At 37.0% G+C, this 14,377-nt stretch overlaps 1 protein-coding gene across 1 annotated transcript; it reads right to left on the bottom strand.

Moving 5' to 3' along the window:
* Positions 1–1,073: 1,073 nt before the first annotated feature.
* LOC131957403 (lysosomal proton-coupled steroid conjugate and bile acid symporter SLC46A3) lies at positions 1,074–13,840 on the bottom strand. The gene is made up of 6 exons (XM_059322198.1): positions 13,618–13,840; positions 5,376–5,490; positions 3,764–5,079; positions 3,504–3,587; positions 3,184–3,340; positions 1,074–2,818 (listed from the first exon to the last, which is right to left on the bottom strand). Exons 3-6 carry the CDS (start codon positions 4,929–4,931, stop codon positions 2,629–2,631), a joined length of 1,599 nt encoding a protein of 532 aa, XP_059178181.1. The 5' UTR covers positions 4,932–5,079; positions 5,376–5,490; positions 13,618–13,840; the 3' UTR covers positions 1,074–2,628.
* Positions 13,841–14,377: the final 537 nt, after the last annotated feature.

Here is a 14,377-nt window from a genome sequence, read left to right as displayed (position 1 = left end):
CATCCCACAGATGTGAGTCCAAGATCCTAAACCCTGGGTGGTGTCAGGAACATCCCACAAATGTGAGTCCAAGATCCTAAACCCTGGGTGGTGTCAGGAACATCCCACAGATGTGAGTCCAAGATCCTAAACCCTGGGTGGTGTCAGGAACATCCCACAGATGTGAGTCCAAGATCCTAAACCCTGGGTGGTGTCAGGAACATCCCACAGATGTGAGTCCAAGATCCTAAACCCTGGGTGGTGTCAGGAACATCCCACAGATGTGAGTCCAAGATCCTAAACCCTGGGTGGTGTCAGGAACATCCCACAGATGTGAGTCCAAGATCCTAAACCATGGGTGGTGTCAGGAACATCCCACAGATGTGAGTCCAAGATCCTAAACCATGGGTGGTGTCAGGAACATCCCACAGATGTGAGTCCAAGATCCTAAACCCTGGGTGGTGTCAGGAACATCCCACAGATGTGAGTCCAAGATCCTAAACCCTGGGTGGTGTCAGGAACACCCCACAGATGTGAGTCCAAGATCCTAAACCCTGGGTGGTGTCAGGAACATCCCACAGATCTGAGTCCAAGATCCTAAACCATGACTTTCAGGTTAGCAGTCATGCGTTCTATACCCTAGCCAGTCTGATACTTACTAGTATAGCGTTGTAAACAATTTTTAAGGAAATGTTACATTATAAATAAATAAACCTATAAATGTATTAAAATAAATCAGCTACAAACTCTGGTTAACAGTAACATAAAATAAACTAGCTCTGTATTTCCCACAGTAATGTTACTATGAACAGTTGAAAAATTCCACTTTTTTTACAGCAAAAGTCCAAACATTGCTAATACAAGTATAAACATCTTTCTAATAATTATAGAAAGATTAAATACATTTTGAAATGTATTTAAAATCATTTATAGTCATATTTTTAACAGACAAATATCACAGACATTTAATAAATGAATCACGAACTTTAAAAATTAAATAATTTCGGCATTTCATATCAAAATTGAACACACATAATTTTTTCGTCATATATAACTTAACCATTACAAATTTTTTTTAGAAATAAGACCTTAAAACATAAATATAACAACAACTACACAAATTTTTTAAGTACATACTTTAAAAAACCAATTGTTTGATTCATTAAACAAAAATAGTCCAAGATTTCAACATTTTCAGAAACTTGTTTTTATAAAATGGAGGAATGTAGAAATTAAGCAGTTCTAGAGCAAAAAATACATGACTAGTTTTAAATACAGTTAAGATACAGGTTCATTTATGAACAAGAAAACTATACAAGCACAATAAAGATAAGCATGAATGTCTTGTTTCAATACACTCCATGAAGAGAAAAAAAAAATCAATATATAATTTTATAAAATAATTTTAGACCATGAAATTATACTGAGTCTATGTACAATTTTCTTTTCTATTCCTGCCTGATTTTTTCAGGCACAAACCTGAGACTTAACTCATCTTCTAGTTTGTTTATCATTTTATGTTTAAAGACAAGGTTATTACCCCCATGAAGTTTAATAACAAGATAAAATTAAAAACAAAAAAAGATTTATTACTGCCCTGTATCTACTTATGATCAATTAAGCTTCATTCCAATCCATGAAGAGATTAATATTCCAATGTTTTTTGAACATCTTAAAAACAAGATCAAGATCACTGGCTACAACTAACCCTGTGAGTTTTTAGTCAAAGTTGAAAACTTATTTTGAAAGTTAGTATGGCTAGTGCATTGGCACAAACTTGTAATGAGTACAACACAAATATCAAGCACAGTTTATTAGTGGCAACTAGAACCTGAACACTACACTTCACCCAGCATATCAGCAGTTAATGAAGTTAAGACAAAATACTTGACTGTAGCAACCAGCTTAAAATTGTCACATGTAAGGTAAAGTTTTTAAAATATCTAGAGAAAAAGTACAAATTCAACTTTAAAACTCAGATATAGATCTAGAAATAAATAACTTACTTTTGTAAAATCTTGGAACAATGAGTAGAATACTATAGTCATTTAAAATGCTAAAGACATCTATATTTGTCTATGAAATGAGTGTAGAATATAGAATAACAAAATATTTTAAATTATGAGTAATTTATGGAAAATTACTTTTTTTTTCTAAACTAAAAGAATGATACATAAAGCCAATATAAAAATATTTAAAAATATTTGACATAAAAGATATATCTCCAGAAGATCAAATACAAAAAGGGTCTAAGATTATCAATAATGCAATGCATAAGATTCAAACATTTGTCAAAATGCCCAGCCTATCTACACTTCACAAAATCCTCACAGCACTTGAAGGTGTGCTTGATACCACTAGTTCTTAAATCATATTGCTGTTATGAAAGGTATACAAAACCCACTATGACACAGTTGAAGAAAAGTATACAAAAATGTTATACAGTGATTGCTTTACTGGAAAGAAAACATTGCTTTTTAAATGTTGTACGATTATTAAGTATACCTAAAATGCTTTTGCGTTGAAAAGAAAACCCTTAGAAATACTATTCTAAACAATAAGTAGAAGATTTGAATTTGTAGATAAAATGCCAGTATTGTTGAAGATGATGTATTACTGGGATACAAGCTCAGAACACTGCTAGCAAAATTATAATTGCTCTGCATTACCAGTCTCATCATTTGATCCATTAGATAGATGGATAAAGCTAATGGGATCACCTGTAAGCATGGTCTGTGACTGGGCCTCTGCTTGATCTCCTGCTGCACCCATTGGATCACTCAATCCTTCCATTGGTTGGTAGCCATTGGGACACCTAGCTTCCACAAACAGGAGTACACTGGAATAAATCAGCTCAAGTTTAGAATGGCTATCTAGACTTTTTTTTAAAGCAAACTATTTCAGCTTAAACAGCTCAGCCACCTTTTTGATATATTTTTATTAAATTTTTTAAAAGAGGCAATGCTTTTTTTTTTTTCATTTTTTCCTGCTTTATGTACTAAATACATTTAAAATTGAATTGCTCATTACCCTACTTAAAATTGTAAAATAATATGAAATGTATTATTATTTCCAGGAATACTTTTGTATTTAACATGCTTAAAAAAGTGGAAAAAAGCTGCAACAGGTCATACAAAGGGTTTCTGTAGAGCAACAGGTCTGTAGACCCTTTGATTAACTGTAAACAAACATTAGAATACTTACAGTAGAAGTATTACTGGTATTGTCAAAAACAGCATAGATACAATAAAAACAAATCCACTGTAGAAGGACATAGTAGATGCATAGATGACGGAAAACATGAAAGGTGCCAGGAAATAGGTGATACTTTCTCCACAATGCATCATGGCAAACACTGTTCCTGCACAACACAATATTATCCAATTTTAATCTATAATCATCTTCAACAAGTAAACATATCTATAGAAGAGGCTTGAAAATAAATCTGCTACACTAAAAAGGTACAAGAGAGATGCTAGAACTGCCTATTTACAGATGTTCTCATTTTAAAAGCATCTAAATACCTTGTTCTGAAGGGCTAACATTCCTGGCAACTTTAGCACGCAGAATTGGAAATGGAAATAGTTCAAAGGCTAAAAGAAGAATGGCTGTAAATAACAAAACACTGACTTAGAATAAATTAAAACAATAATTGTTCCATATGTTATTGTTAAACTTTTTACACTGCTAAACTTGTAATCAATAATAAAATTACAAACATTTTAATTAAATCTTGATACATAAATAATACAAATTGAAGTTAACTTAAAAGAAAAATAATTACCAAAGTACAAAATTGTTTCATTATGTATTACTGCAATCCACAGAGTTCCCAATGCCTTGGAAGCAAATCCTAGGAACACAATTTTGGTGTCAGAAAGAAATTTCTGGAAAATTGGAACACAGACACCAGTTGCAAGAGCTGCAACTGCCATAATAACAGCAAGAAACAAGCCTATTTTTGCCCAGGGACCTCCACCAGTTATTGGATTTTCCATAGCAAAAAGGTATTTTTGCTGGCTCAAATACAGCACTAATGTATTAATTTGCCCAATGTGAACAAACGCATATGCTTGAAACACCAGAATCGCCAGCCAAATTTTTGCAAGGGTGGAATTCCCAAAACATTTTAAATATTTTAGAAGTGGGCCAAATGTGTCACTGCAGCAATTGCTGGGCCTCTGTCTACGGACTGCAGGACTTGCTTGATTTGCCTGGCCCGAAACAGTTTCTTGCACCAAAAAAAAAGAAATCAATAATGAAATCATCCCACAAATTAAAGTAAACAAAAATGGCTTGCGAAACCCTGCATCTTTAACCCAAAAGCCAACCATAACATTACCAACTGCATAAGCACCGCCAATTAAAAACTCTTGAACTGCTAGGCGATTGAGTCTATTTTCTGGTTTGACATAATTGATAGCATAGAAGGACGAGCCGGCCAAGAAGGCTGTCATGCTCCCACTAAGACCCCTCAAGGCTGCCGCAAGGAAGAGTCCATCTATATTCCACTGAGTGTAGAGAATCATGATATAAATTAAAGAATGCAGGCAGCTTCCTAGTGCAGGTAACCAGAGCAGGATTTTGTGTCTTCCAGTTTTATCGCTGACAGCACCAAGAATGATAACAGAGACAATAGCTGGCAGGCCTTCAGCAATTTGCAGCCCAAGAACCACTAGAACACTCTCATGGTGGGCTTGGTCCCAAGCAGGATCTGAAAGACTAGTGTTTTCTTTCAAGTCACCAAAACCTGGAAAGGGAACTCCATGTTGACTGTATATTTGAGACTCCACATACTCTTGAAACAATGGCAGAGACATATGCCGAGAAAGAAAGAAAAAAAATAATGCTATCTCAACAAAATAATTTTGGACAATGTCAATGCACTTATAGATTTTTGAGACAATAATTGACTGAGGTTTTTGTATGGCCGCATTGTCATTTGAAGACATTGTTATGGCTAATAATGCGCAAATATTAGTTGTAATGGTTTCTACAAATATTATGCCAATCACTCATGTTTTGCTTTGAAACTAGTCCAGGCAAGCATCAGGTCAAGCTTTACTTGTTGCTCAAATCTCAATTAGATACCTTGATTACCTGAAACAGTAAGAACAAGTTTTTACTGAAGATACTCGATTGGCTGAATGTTTTAGTAAAAAGAGTTTTAAAACCGTTTGACTGTTCATGAAAGTTATTGCATTTAAATGAAAAAATTAGATTATATTGTTCTTTGTTTCAATTTTATAGAAATTCAATGTACTTGTTGTTACTAATATTTAAAATAATAAAAAAAACATTACAAGCCAAATAGTATGATTTTGTTTTGGTTGTTGCTACAGTTAAAATAAAACATGCTACTGTTCAAGTGTATACAAAAAATGATAGGGCATTACCAGGCATGCACTATGTACTAAGAAGCATGTAGTCTTCCTACAGATGGAAGAAGACCTTTGACCCAAAGAATACAAGCTCTGGTTTTTGTTTCACTTTCATTTTTTAGGTTCTTAACTGTGATGAAATACAATAATAATAAATAAGTAAGACATTTACGCAAGAGTTCTTGAAATTTTATAAAACTTTGTCCCACCAAAATTATATAATAAAATTCAATTTTTAGGTTGATAACCAGATGACAGCTGAGTATATATTATAGATCTAGTATTATTATCTATATATATAATTCTCTTCTGGGAGCCGCTAGAAAACAAGCTGCAAACGCGCTCCCTACCTCCCCACCCCTACATGGTTTTAGTGAGCTGTGTTCACTCTAAATGTTGACAAGCAGAGCCAACGATTTTAAACGTAGGAGAGGGGGGGGGGGGGGGGGGGGGGGAGGAAGGGGGGGGGGGGGGGGGGGTTTATGGTCCTTAACGAGCTACTTATAGTGTTTTAAAGAAATATTTACAGTGGCAGCGTTGGTACTGTCGAATTCACAAATTATGAATTACTGAAGAGTAGAAAAAACAACAACTAAATAGCGGCGTATGTTATGCCGCGGGCCGGCTCGTACTATATAAATATACTATATAGTATATAGGCCTACTCTATAGCAAATCTTGCTCGCAAACACTGCTGTTTAAAGTTGATTTTCTGGCATTTATTGATATATTAAAATTATATTTGACCATTGATTTTGGTTTATTATTCAATATTCAGTTATCTATAATATAATATTTAATAAATTAATATTTAACACAAATAGGCCTATATCACAATCTATATATATAATTCTCTTCTGGGAGACGTTAGAAAACAAGCTGCAAGCGCGCCTCGCAGTCCCCTCTCTTCCTCTCTATCACTATCACTACCACCCCCACCCCACCCCCACATGGTCTGGTGAGCGGTGGTTCACTCTAAATGTTTACAAATAGTAGAGCCCGGTTTAGTGACGGCTATTAGGGGCAGATAATTTAGTTTGAAACTATTTTAAACTTACAGGAGGTAACTAAGAGGAGGCTGCTTTCACGGGGGGGGGGTGTAGGGTAGGGGTTGGAGGAAGGGGGGGGGGGGTTAGTGTTTTAAAGCAAATATTTTCAGTGGCAGCATTGGTACTGTTTAATTCACAAACTATGAATTACTGAAAAGTAGAAAATAAAACAACTAAATAGCGGCGTATGATACGCCGCGGGTCGGCTTGTATATAATATTACAAAGTGACTACTCGGAAGAAGATTTTTCTCCCCAACGTCTCCACTTAGTCGGCAAAAGATAGCTCTGCGCATGCGCAGTGACCTATGACTAGGGTTAGGGCTAGAATGAGGGTTAGGGATAGGATTAGGTTAGGGTTAGGTATAGGGTTAGGGATAGGATTAGGGATAGGATTAGGGCTAGGGTTAGGGATAGGATTAGGGTTGGTGTTTGGGTTCTGCGGTTGTAAACACACGCATGCGCAGTACCATCGAAAAACATAGCCGCGATGGCAAGTCATAGTTTCTCTCCATTGCGCATGTGTATTGTAACGTTTTTACTGCTCTCAAAATGTGCTGTTCTATTGTAATATTCTTGCTTATATAAAATGTAACGTTCTTCTTCTCTTCTATTTCTCACTCTCAGTCACAGTCACAGACGATCAAGAATGAAGAATAAGCCGTCTTCTGCAAATCTTTATTTGACTATCTTTCTTGAGCGGGAATTGTCTGTGTAGCGCGCATCTAACAAGACTATAGCGCCGATACGTGTGCTGCATAAATTACTGGCTAGGGCCGTCGTTTCTCCATCCCCTCTAAGGCTAACGCACCGGCTTATATACCCCACTCGCGAGCGTCTCAGATGACACCTTGCTCTTGGCACGAATTCTAACGCTTACCTGTGAAAATTTCCCCCGCTTTTGTGCTAACCTTTCCCAATTAACCCTATATAAAAACTTAACGCGATCTCCTAAAATTCTAATAAGCTTATCCTCTGAAACCACAGACAATTCCCTTTACAATAATACAAATTACAATAAACATCAATAGGTTGTTCTTCAACAATAATACTTCAAACATGCAAATATTGTAAAAATATCATCAAATTAACCTAATTAAAGTAGATTTACATAATATCGGCTTGCTCCTAACTAACACTAAGATATTCTAATTAAAGATCAAGCTTGGCCTAATAGTTCTTCCAATTTTCATGCTATAATAACAACTATTTATTAAGATATGAATTTTTCTTCTTGCCCTACTAAGCACAATTGACTGATTTCTAACAAATTCACTACATTTGACCCTACCAAAGTTAAGAATTTTGTCCTCAAAATTGATTTAATTTATTAAAGGTTTTGTATATTCAACATCTTAAATCACATCTTCATAAATGTGATACATCATAAACATTCATTATAATTATCATAATGTAACATAATGTTCAAATTAAAAAAAACAACAACTAGGAACTGGCTCCATTGTAATATCGATTAACATGAAGTTATTATACAGTCTTGTTTTGCATTTGTAATGTCTACGTTCCTTCTGGTTAGATCTGTACATCTTATAATTTCAATGTTCCTGTGGTATGTTCACAGACCAAACCATGAGTATAATTGTAATGGTTCTAAAGCTTCTATATTGGTCCTAGCACAAAGCTAAACTGTATCTACTTACATTTCGTTATAATACATTCACATCCAGGAATGTAATGAAAAACACCCGATTTCAAAAATTCACTAGGTATCTTAATAATCCAGATCATTATTTAAGAATTCACACGATATTTAAGTAATTTAGAACACTATTTTAAGAATTTACACGGTATCCTAATAATCCAGAACACTATTTTAAGAATTCACACGGTATCTAAATAATCCAGAACACAGTCTATACTTATCAATTTAACAGGCTCTATTTTTGTTAATCCAACAGTCGACGAGGTCGTTTGATTTCTCGTCGGGGTCTTGTATTTCCCCTCGCGTCGTTGTGTGTAGTAACAGTTAGTTTTGGGCTTGTTTCACCAGCCCCGTGATCATTTCCTCTCTCCGACAGCTGACTCTCTGTGTCTTGACCTTCGTCGCCTGCCTCATCGTCCGTTGAGTAATCCGACAGTTGAGGTGAACCACCATCGTGATGAAGTTTGAGTTGTAAGTCAACGATCCATTTCGTCGGTTCCCGTTGGTGAAATGGTTTTAATTTGTCGTGGTGCACGACTTTTGTCTTTTTGTCCATGTTCTCTATCTCAAAGAGAAGGTTACTCAGTTTCCTTATGATGACGTATGGACCTTTCCAGTGTCTGGGAGCAAGCTTCCTACTCACGCCTACTTTCCTCGCCTCCTCCAGACACAACACAACATGTCCAACATTGTAGTTATTGGAGACAATGTTGAGGTCGTAGTATCTTTTGTTCCTCTCGTGTAGGCATCCTGTCTTCTCGACAGGTTGTTGCCTAACTTGACATCTCTCGCAACAGTTCACCCAGTTGGTGACCTCATGTTTCATTCTAAACCAAAAATAATATTCTTGTACCTTGGCTAATGTGTTTTGAATGTCAACATGTCTGGCGCCCTTGTTATTGTGACACTTGTCTAGAACCTTAGACATTAGGAGATGTGGCACTATCACCTTTAGTTCTGTCTTCCGTTCTTTTGTCACCCACTTCCAGCATAATATGCCATCTGCAAGTGTCAGTCTGTTAAAATTCAGCCAGTAATAGCGGAGTTCCCGGCCTTCTGCGGTTAACTCCCTCTGTTCAGGTCTCTGTTCGTTCTGCACCCAGGTAATACACTTCTTCAAAATATGATCACCATTTTGAGCCTTCTGAATTTCCTGCTGGGAAAACAGTAGACCCTTCCGCAGATAGAATCGATCATGTTTCTGGTCTGTAATAGAAGCTTTCAATATTGCGGCAACTGGTGCCACTCTATGTGTATTTTGTGTGCTTCTTGGAACTGCGTCGTTAAAGTTGTAGAAGTTGGACCGCCATCGATGTTCTTCTACTTTGAACATCTTTTCTCTGCCTCTGGTCTGTGTTGGGACTCTTCTACTATTGAGGTATAAGCCATTTTTAGCCGAAAATTGAAACTCATGCTTCATTAGGAAGTCCATCCCCAAGAAACCATCTTCCTCAATGTCAGCTATGACGGCTGTCCACTTTGTGACAACATTGCCAGCTCTCATATCTACTGTACATGTGCCTAGACAGTTTATTTTGTCACCCCCTGCAGATTGCATTGTGACCTTCCTGTCCATGGGTTGAAGTTTGTTTCTAATGGCTTGTGGTAACTTGTTGAAGGCTCTTGTGGACATGACAGTGACAGCAGCGCCCGTGTCTGCCAGAAACATCATATTGTGTCTTGCTACCGTTACAGTCACCACTACTGAACACCCAGGGGCAACATTACGGATTGAAATCTCTGTTGGCACGTCCACTTGCTTGTTGCTTGCCGCGGCTTTTACTTTCAGAAAGTTAAGGCCTAAAAGATTTTCATCATTGTTATCTGTACCGTTCTGTCGGATTTCATTTATTCTGGCTGTAGATTGGGTTGGCCGGGCTTGATAATTGTTTCTATTAGTTGACCGACGTTGGTTCATTTCTTGAAATCTACTATTTCTTGGGCAATTCCTAGCCAAATGTCTACCCCCACAAATATAGCATCCCGAGTCGCTGGGCCTACGTTGATTGCTTCTCACCATCTCTTGTAGTCTTTTCACCTCCTGCTGTAGACTATCTATCTGGCTCTGCTCCTGCACCGAACACATTTTTGTTTTTGTTGTGCTGTCTCTAGCACTGAGGTATTCGTCCAGAATGTTTCTGGCCTCATCTGTGCTAACTGGGCGCTGGGCGGCAATGATACCCGCGAGGTGAGGATCTTGTAGCCCCTTGAGAAAATAGCGCAGTGCAACTGTTGATTTAGTTGCTTGGTCAGCTGACGGGAAAGCCATGGCCGTCAGTCGTTTCACATCGGACGTATATTCAGCGGTTGTCTCCCTTGCTGACATCTTTCTATTTTCTAACTGGGTCAGATGTGTAGCGGTGCCCACCCTGGTGTCAAATCTCGCGCTCAGTGCTGCGACAAACGTTTCAAGCGTTGCTCGGTCAACTTGAGTGAGTTCAAGAAATGCAAAGTTGGCCGCACTCCCCTCCAAACAAGCTGGTAGATGCAGTAGCTGTCTATCTTCATCCCAGCTGTTAATGCGAGATATTGCTTGAAATTTGTTCCAAAACACTTGAAATGGTGCTGACCCGTCGTATTGTGGTAACGCCTGGTTCATACTTAATGGTCGCTCATCTTGTCTAGCGATTCTGAGTTCTTTAATCGTTTCTTGCAGGTTTCTTATTTGAGCCTGTAGTTCAATATCTGCCATTTTTCTCCTCTGTACTAACTGGCCTGCTTTCAGTCTCTCTGGTTGCGTGTTAAAGATCGTTTCTTTTCGCTGCCACCAAATGTAACGTTTTTACTGCTCTCAAAATGTGCTGTTCTATTGTAATATTCTTGCTTATATAAAATGTAACGTTCTTCTTCTCTTCTATTTCTCACTCTCAGTCACAGTCACAGACGATCAAGAATGAAGAATAAGCCGTCTTCTGCAAATCTTTATTTGACTATCTTTCTTGAGCGGGAATTGTCTGTGTAGCGCGCATCTAACAAGACTATAGCGCCGATACGTGTGCTGCATAAATTACTGGCTAGGGCCGTCGTTTCTCCATCCCCTCTAAGGCTAACGCACCGGCTTATATACCCCACTCGCGAGCGTCTCAGATGACACCTTGCTCTTGGCACGAATTCTAACGCTTACCTGTGAAAATTTCCCCCGCTTTTGTGCTAACCTTTCCCAATTAACCCTATATAAAAACTTAACGCGATCTCCTAAAATTCTAATAAGCTTATCCTCTGAAACCACAGACAATTCCCTTTACAATAATACAAATTACAATAAACATCAATAGGTTGTTCTTCAACAATAATACTTCAAACATGCAAATATTGTAAAAATATCATCAAATTAACCTAATTAAAGTAGATTTACATAATATCGGCTTGCTCCTAACTAACACTAAGATATTCTAATTAAAGATCAAGCTTGGCCTAATAGTTCTTCCAATTTTCATGCTATAATAACAACTATTTATTAAGATATGAATTTTTCTTCTTGCCCTACTAAGCACAATTGACTGATTTCTAACAAATTCACTACAGTATCTTATTCCAGCTAGCATCGGCCGTAATATTATAATCTACTTCTATTAAAGTTAGGGCCTATAATTAATATTAATTAATTAAAGCCTTAAAAAATAACAATGAGGCACCTTTTTCGCACATTACTTAAACTAAATTACTAGATCTACTAGCCTCGGCTGATTTTACTTTTTGTGCATCTAAAATATTCTAAAATGATAAATTACCCTAGATTCTAGATCTAGTTATTAGTAAGTAAGAGTACTCTTAGGGGTCATCCATAAATGACGTCACACTCGTAGGGGGGAGGGGGGTCCGTAATTTTGTGACGATGTGTGATGAGGGGGAGGGGGGGGGGGTCAGATGTTGCGACGTCACATTTTTGCATTATAAAAAAGCAATGTTAGAAAACGAATTTTAGACGTTATTTCGCGTTTTAGATAACTGTTTTAATAAATTGTAATAGTTTAGACAAGATTTTGGAAAAATATCGATGTTTTAAAAAAATTCAACTGCAATTTTGAGGGGGGTTGTAGGTTGAGGTGTGACGTCATTTTAGGGGGGGGGGGGGGTCTGACTTTGGTAAACCTCCATTTCAGCGTATTTTATTCTCCGTTGCTTGTTTACCTCCAGTTGAGCGTATTTTATTATAACAACCGAAACACACCAAAACATTAGGAAAACACGATTTATTTTTTGTATTGTATTTTTGTTTTAGCAAATGAATAAAAATGAATATTTAAAAAAACGACTTGTTTATTTGTATTGTACTTTCAAAAAAGGCATTTGTCTCATGGTGAAACTGATACACTGTTAATCATTCTGTTTTATATTTTTGTATTTATGCAATAAATGTACAAACTCTGTGTTTTTTAATTTGACAGTTTTGCTAAAACTGAAAAAAATATTTTACTATAGAGTTGTATGTTATTTAAATTCATAGTAAATCTACCATCCTTCCTTTTTTTGTATGAGTAAATTTCTGACTTTAAAAAAAAATTGATGTGGGGTCGTCCATAAATGACGTCACACTCGTAAGGGAGAGGGGGGGGGGGTCAGCAATTTTGTGACGGTGTGTGATGAGGGGGTGGGGGTTTCAGATGGTGTGACGTCATTTTAAGGGGGGTCTGACTTTTTGTGACGACGTGTAACGGAGGGGAGGGGGGAGGTAAAACTCGTAAAAAAAGCGTGTCGTCACAAAAAGCAAGACCCCCCCCCCCCCCCCTACGAGTGTAACGTCATTTATGGACGACCTCTAACATTATTTTTTTTTAAATGACAACGTGAGTTGTCACACTTTCTCTAACACTCCAAGCAATCCCTCACCAAATTCCACCCCCCCCCCCCTCGGCCCACTTTCGGCAGCATCATTGTGCCTTTTAATACTTTTATTCAGTTTAGTTGAAATTGGAACACTTAATTGTACAAAGTGTGCATCTCTATTTTTGTAACCAACAAACAAATCACTTCAGTCAGTCTCTTTGTTGTTTTTTATTCATTTATTAAAACAAAAATACAATACAAATAAATAAGTCGTGTTTTTTAAACATTCATTTTATTCATTTGTGAAAACAGAAATACAATACAAAAAATAAATCGTGTTTTCCTAATGTTTTGGTGTGTTTCGGTTGTTATAATAAAATACGCTCAACTGGAGGTAAACAAGCAACGGAGAATAAAATACGCTGAAATGGAGGTTTACCCTGACTTTTTGTGACGACGTGTGACGGAGGGGAGGGGGGGAGGTAAAAATCGTCAAAAAAAGCGTGACGTCATTTATGGATGACCCCTTAGAGTCTTAGAGAGTCTCATCTAGATCTAGAATAAACTATAAAGTATAATTAAATAAAGGTCTTAGTCTCTCTTATACTTATAGTCTTGTACTGTTAATCTGTTATTAATGATATTGTATGTACTAGTAGTACATAACATATCGATAGTACTACTACACTACATTACTTAATACTTACTCTTTCTTAGTCACTTAGTCTAACTATTAAAAATTAAATAAACTAAAAAAAAGTAGGTAAGTGAAGACTTACCAGTTATAAATATACCAGTAAATTCACTTTTAAGAAATTCAGAATTCAGAGACAGTACTCTAGATCTAATCTATTATCTAGATCTAGATAAATCTAGATCTATAATAATATTAATATTCTTGACTAGATTCTAGATCAAGACCTCTTTACTATTTCTAGATAAAATCTAGATCTATAGGCTTTGGGGAGATAACTCTTAACAATTGATTTAGATTCTAGATCTAGGTCCTTTCTTCGCACTATGCCTACTGTTAAAGACTAGTTTAACTCGAAGGGTAATTTGAGGAGGGGGGGGGGGCTTTACTTTGTGAGAAATGGAACCGACTATTTAAAGTAATTTACAATACCCACCCCTAACTCATAACAACGTTATAATTCCAATCACCAAACAGCAGAGGTGTCGCAAGGGGGGGGGGAGGTGACACCATTGCAAAAATAACAAAAATATACTAGCTGCATCCCGTGCTCCGCCACGGTAAAACTTTTTTAAATGTACCAACTTGGGAACAGAACAAAACTAAACACAACACAAACGAACGCAAAAAAAAAAAAAAAAAAAAAAAAAAAAAAAAAAACGAAAAAACAAACACAACACTCATAACATAGACACAATTTAAATGCAATCATACAGGCATATTGCTCACAGTCTAGCCCGTAGCGCCAAATCGCGCCCTTTCCGGTGATTTGCACCCCCCTCAAACTTTCGATTTGCACCCCTCCCCCCCCCCCTCCCTAAAACTTTCGATTTCCACCACCCCCC

The sequence above is a fragment of the Physella acuta genome, unplaced genomic scaffold, assembly GCF_028476545.2.
Source record: "Physella acuta isolate Inbredline_101_S28 unplaced genomic scaffold, ASM2847654v3 ptg001237l, whole genome shotgun sequence".
NCBI classification, from domain to species: domain Eukaryota; kingdom Metazoa; phylum Mollusca; class Gastropoda; family Physidae; genus Physella; species Physella acuta.
This window is presented reverse-complemented; position numbering and strand designations above follow the sequence as displayed.

Coding starts and splice junctions, on each gene's coding strand:
- LOC131957403 (XM_059322198.1), bottom strand. CDS start 4,931: ATGTCTTCAAATGACAATGCGGCCATACAAAAACCTCAGTCAATTATT. Junction 3,588..3,763: donor TGAAACAATTTTGTACTTTG/GTAATTATTTTT, acceptor TGTTATTTACAG/CCATTCTTCTTTTAGCCTTT. Junction 2,819..3,183: donor ATACCAGTAATACTTCTACT/GTAAGTATTCTA, acceptor GATTTATTCCAG/TGTACTCCTGTTTGTGGAAG.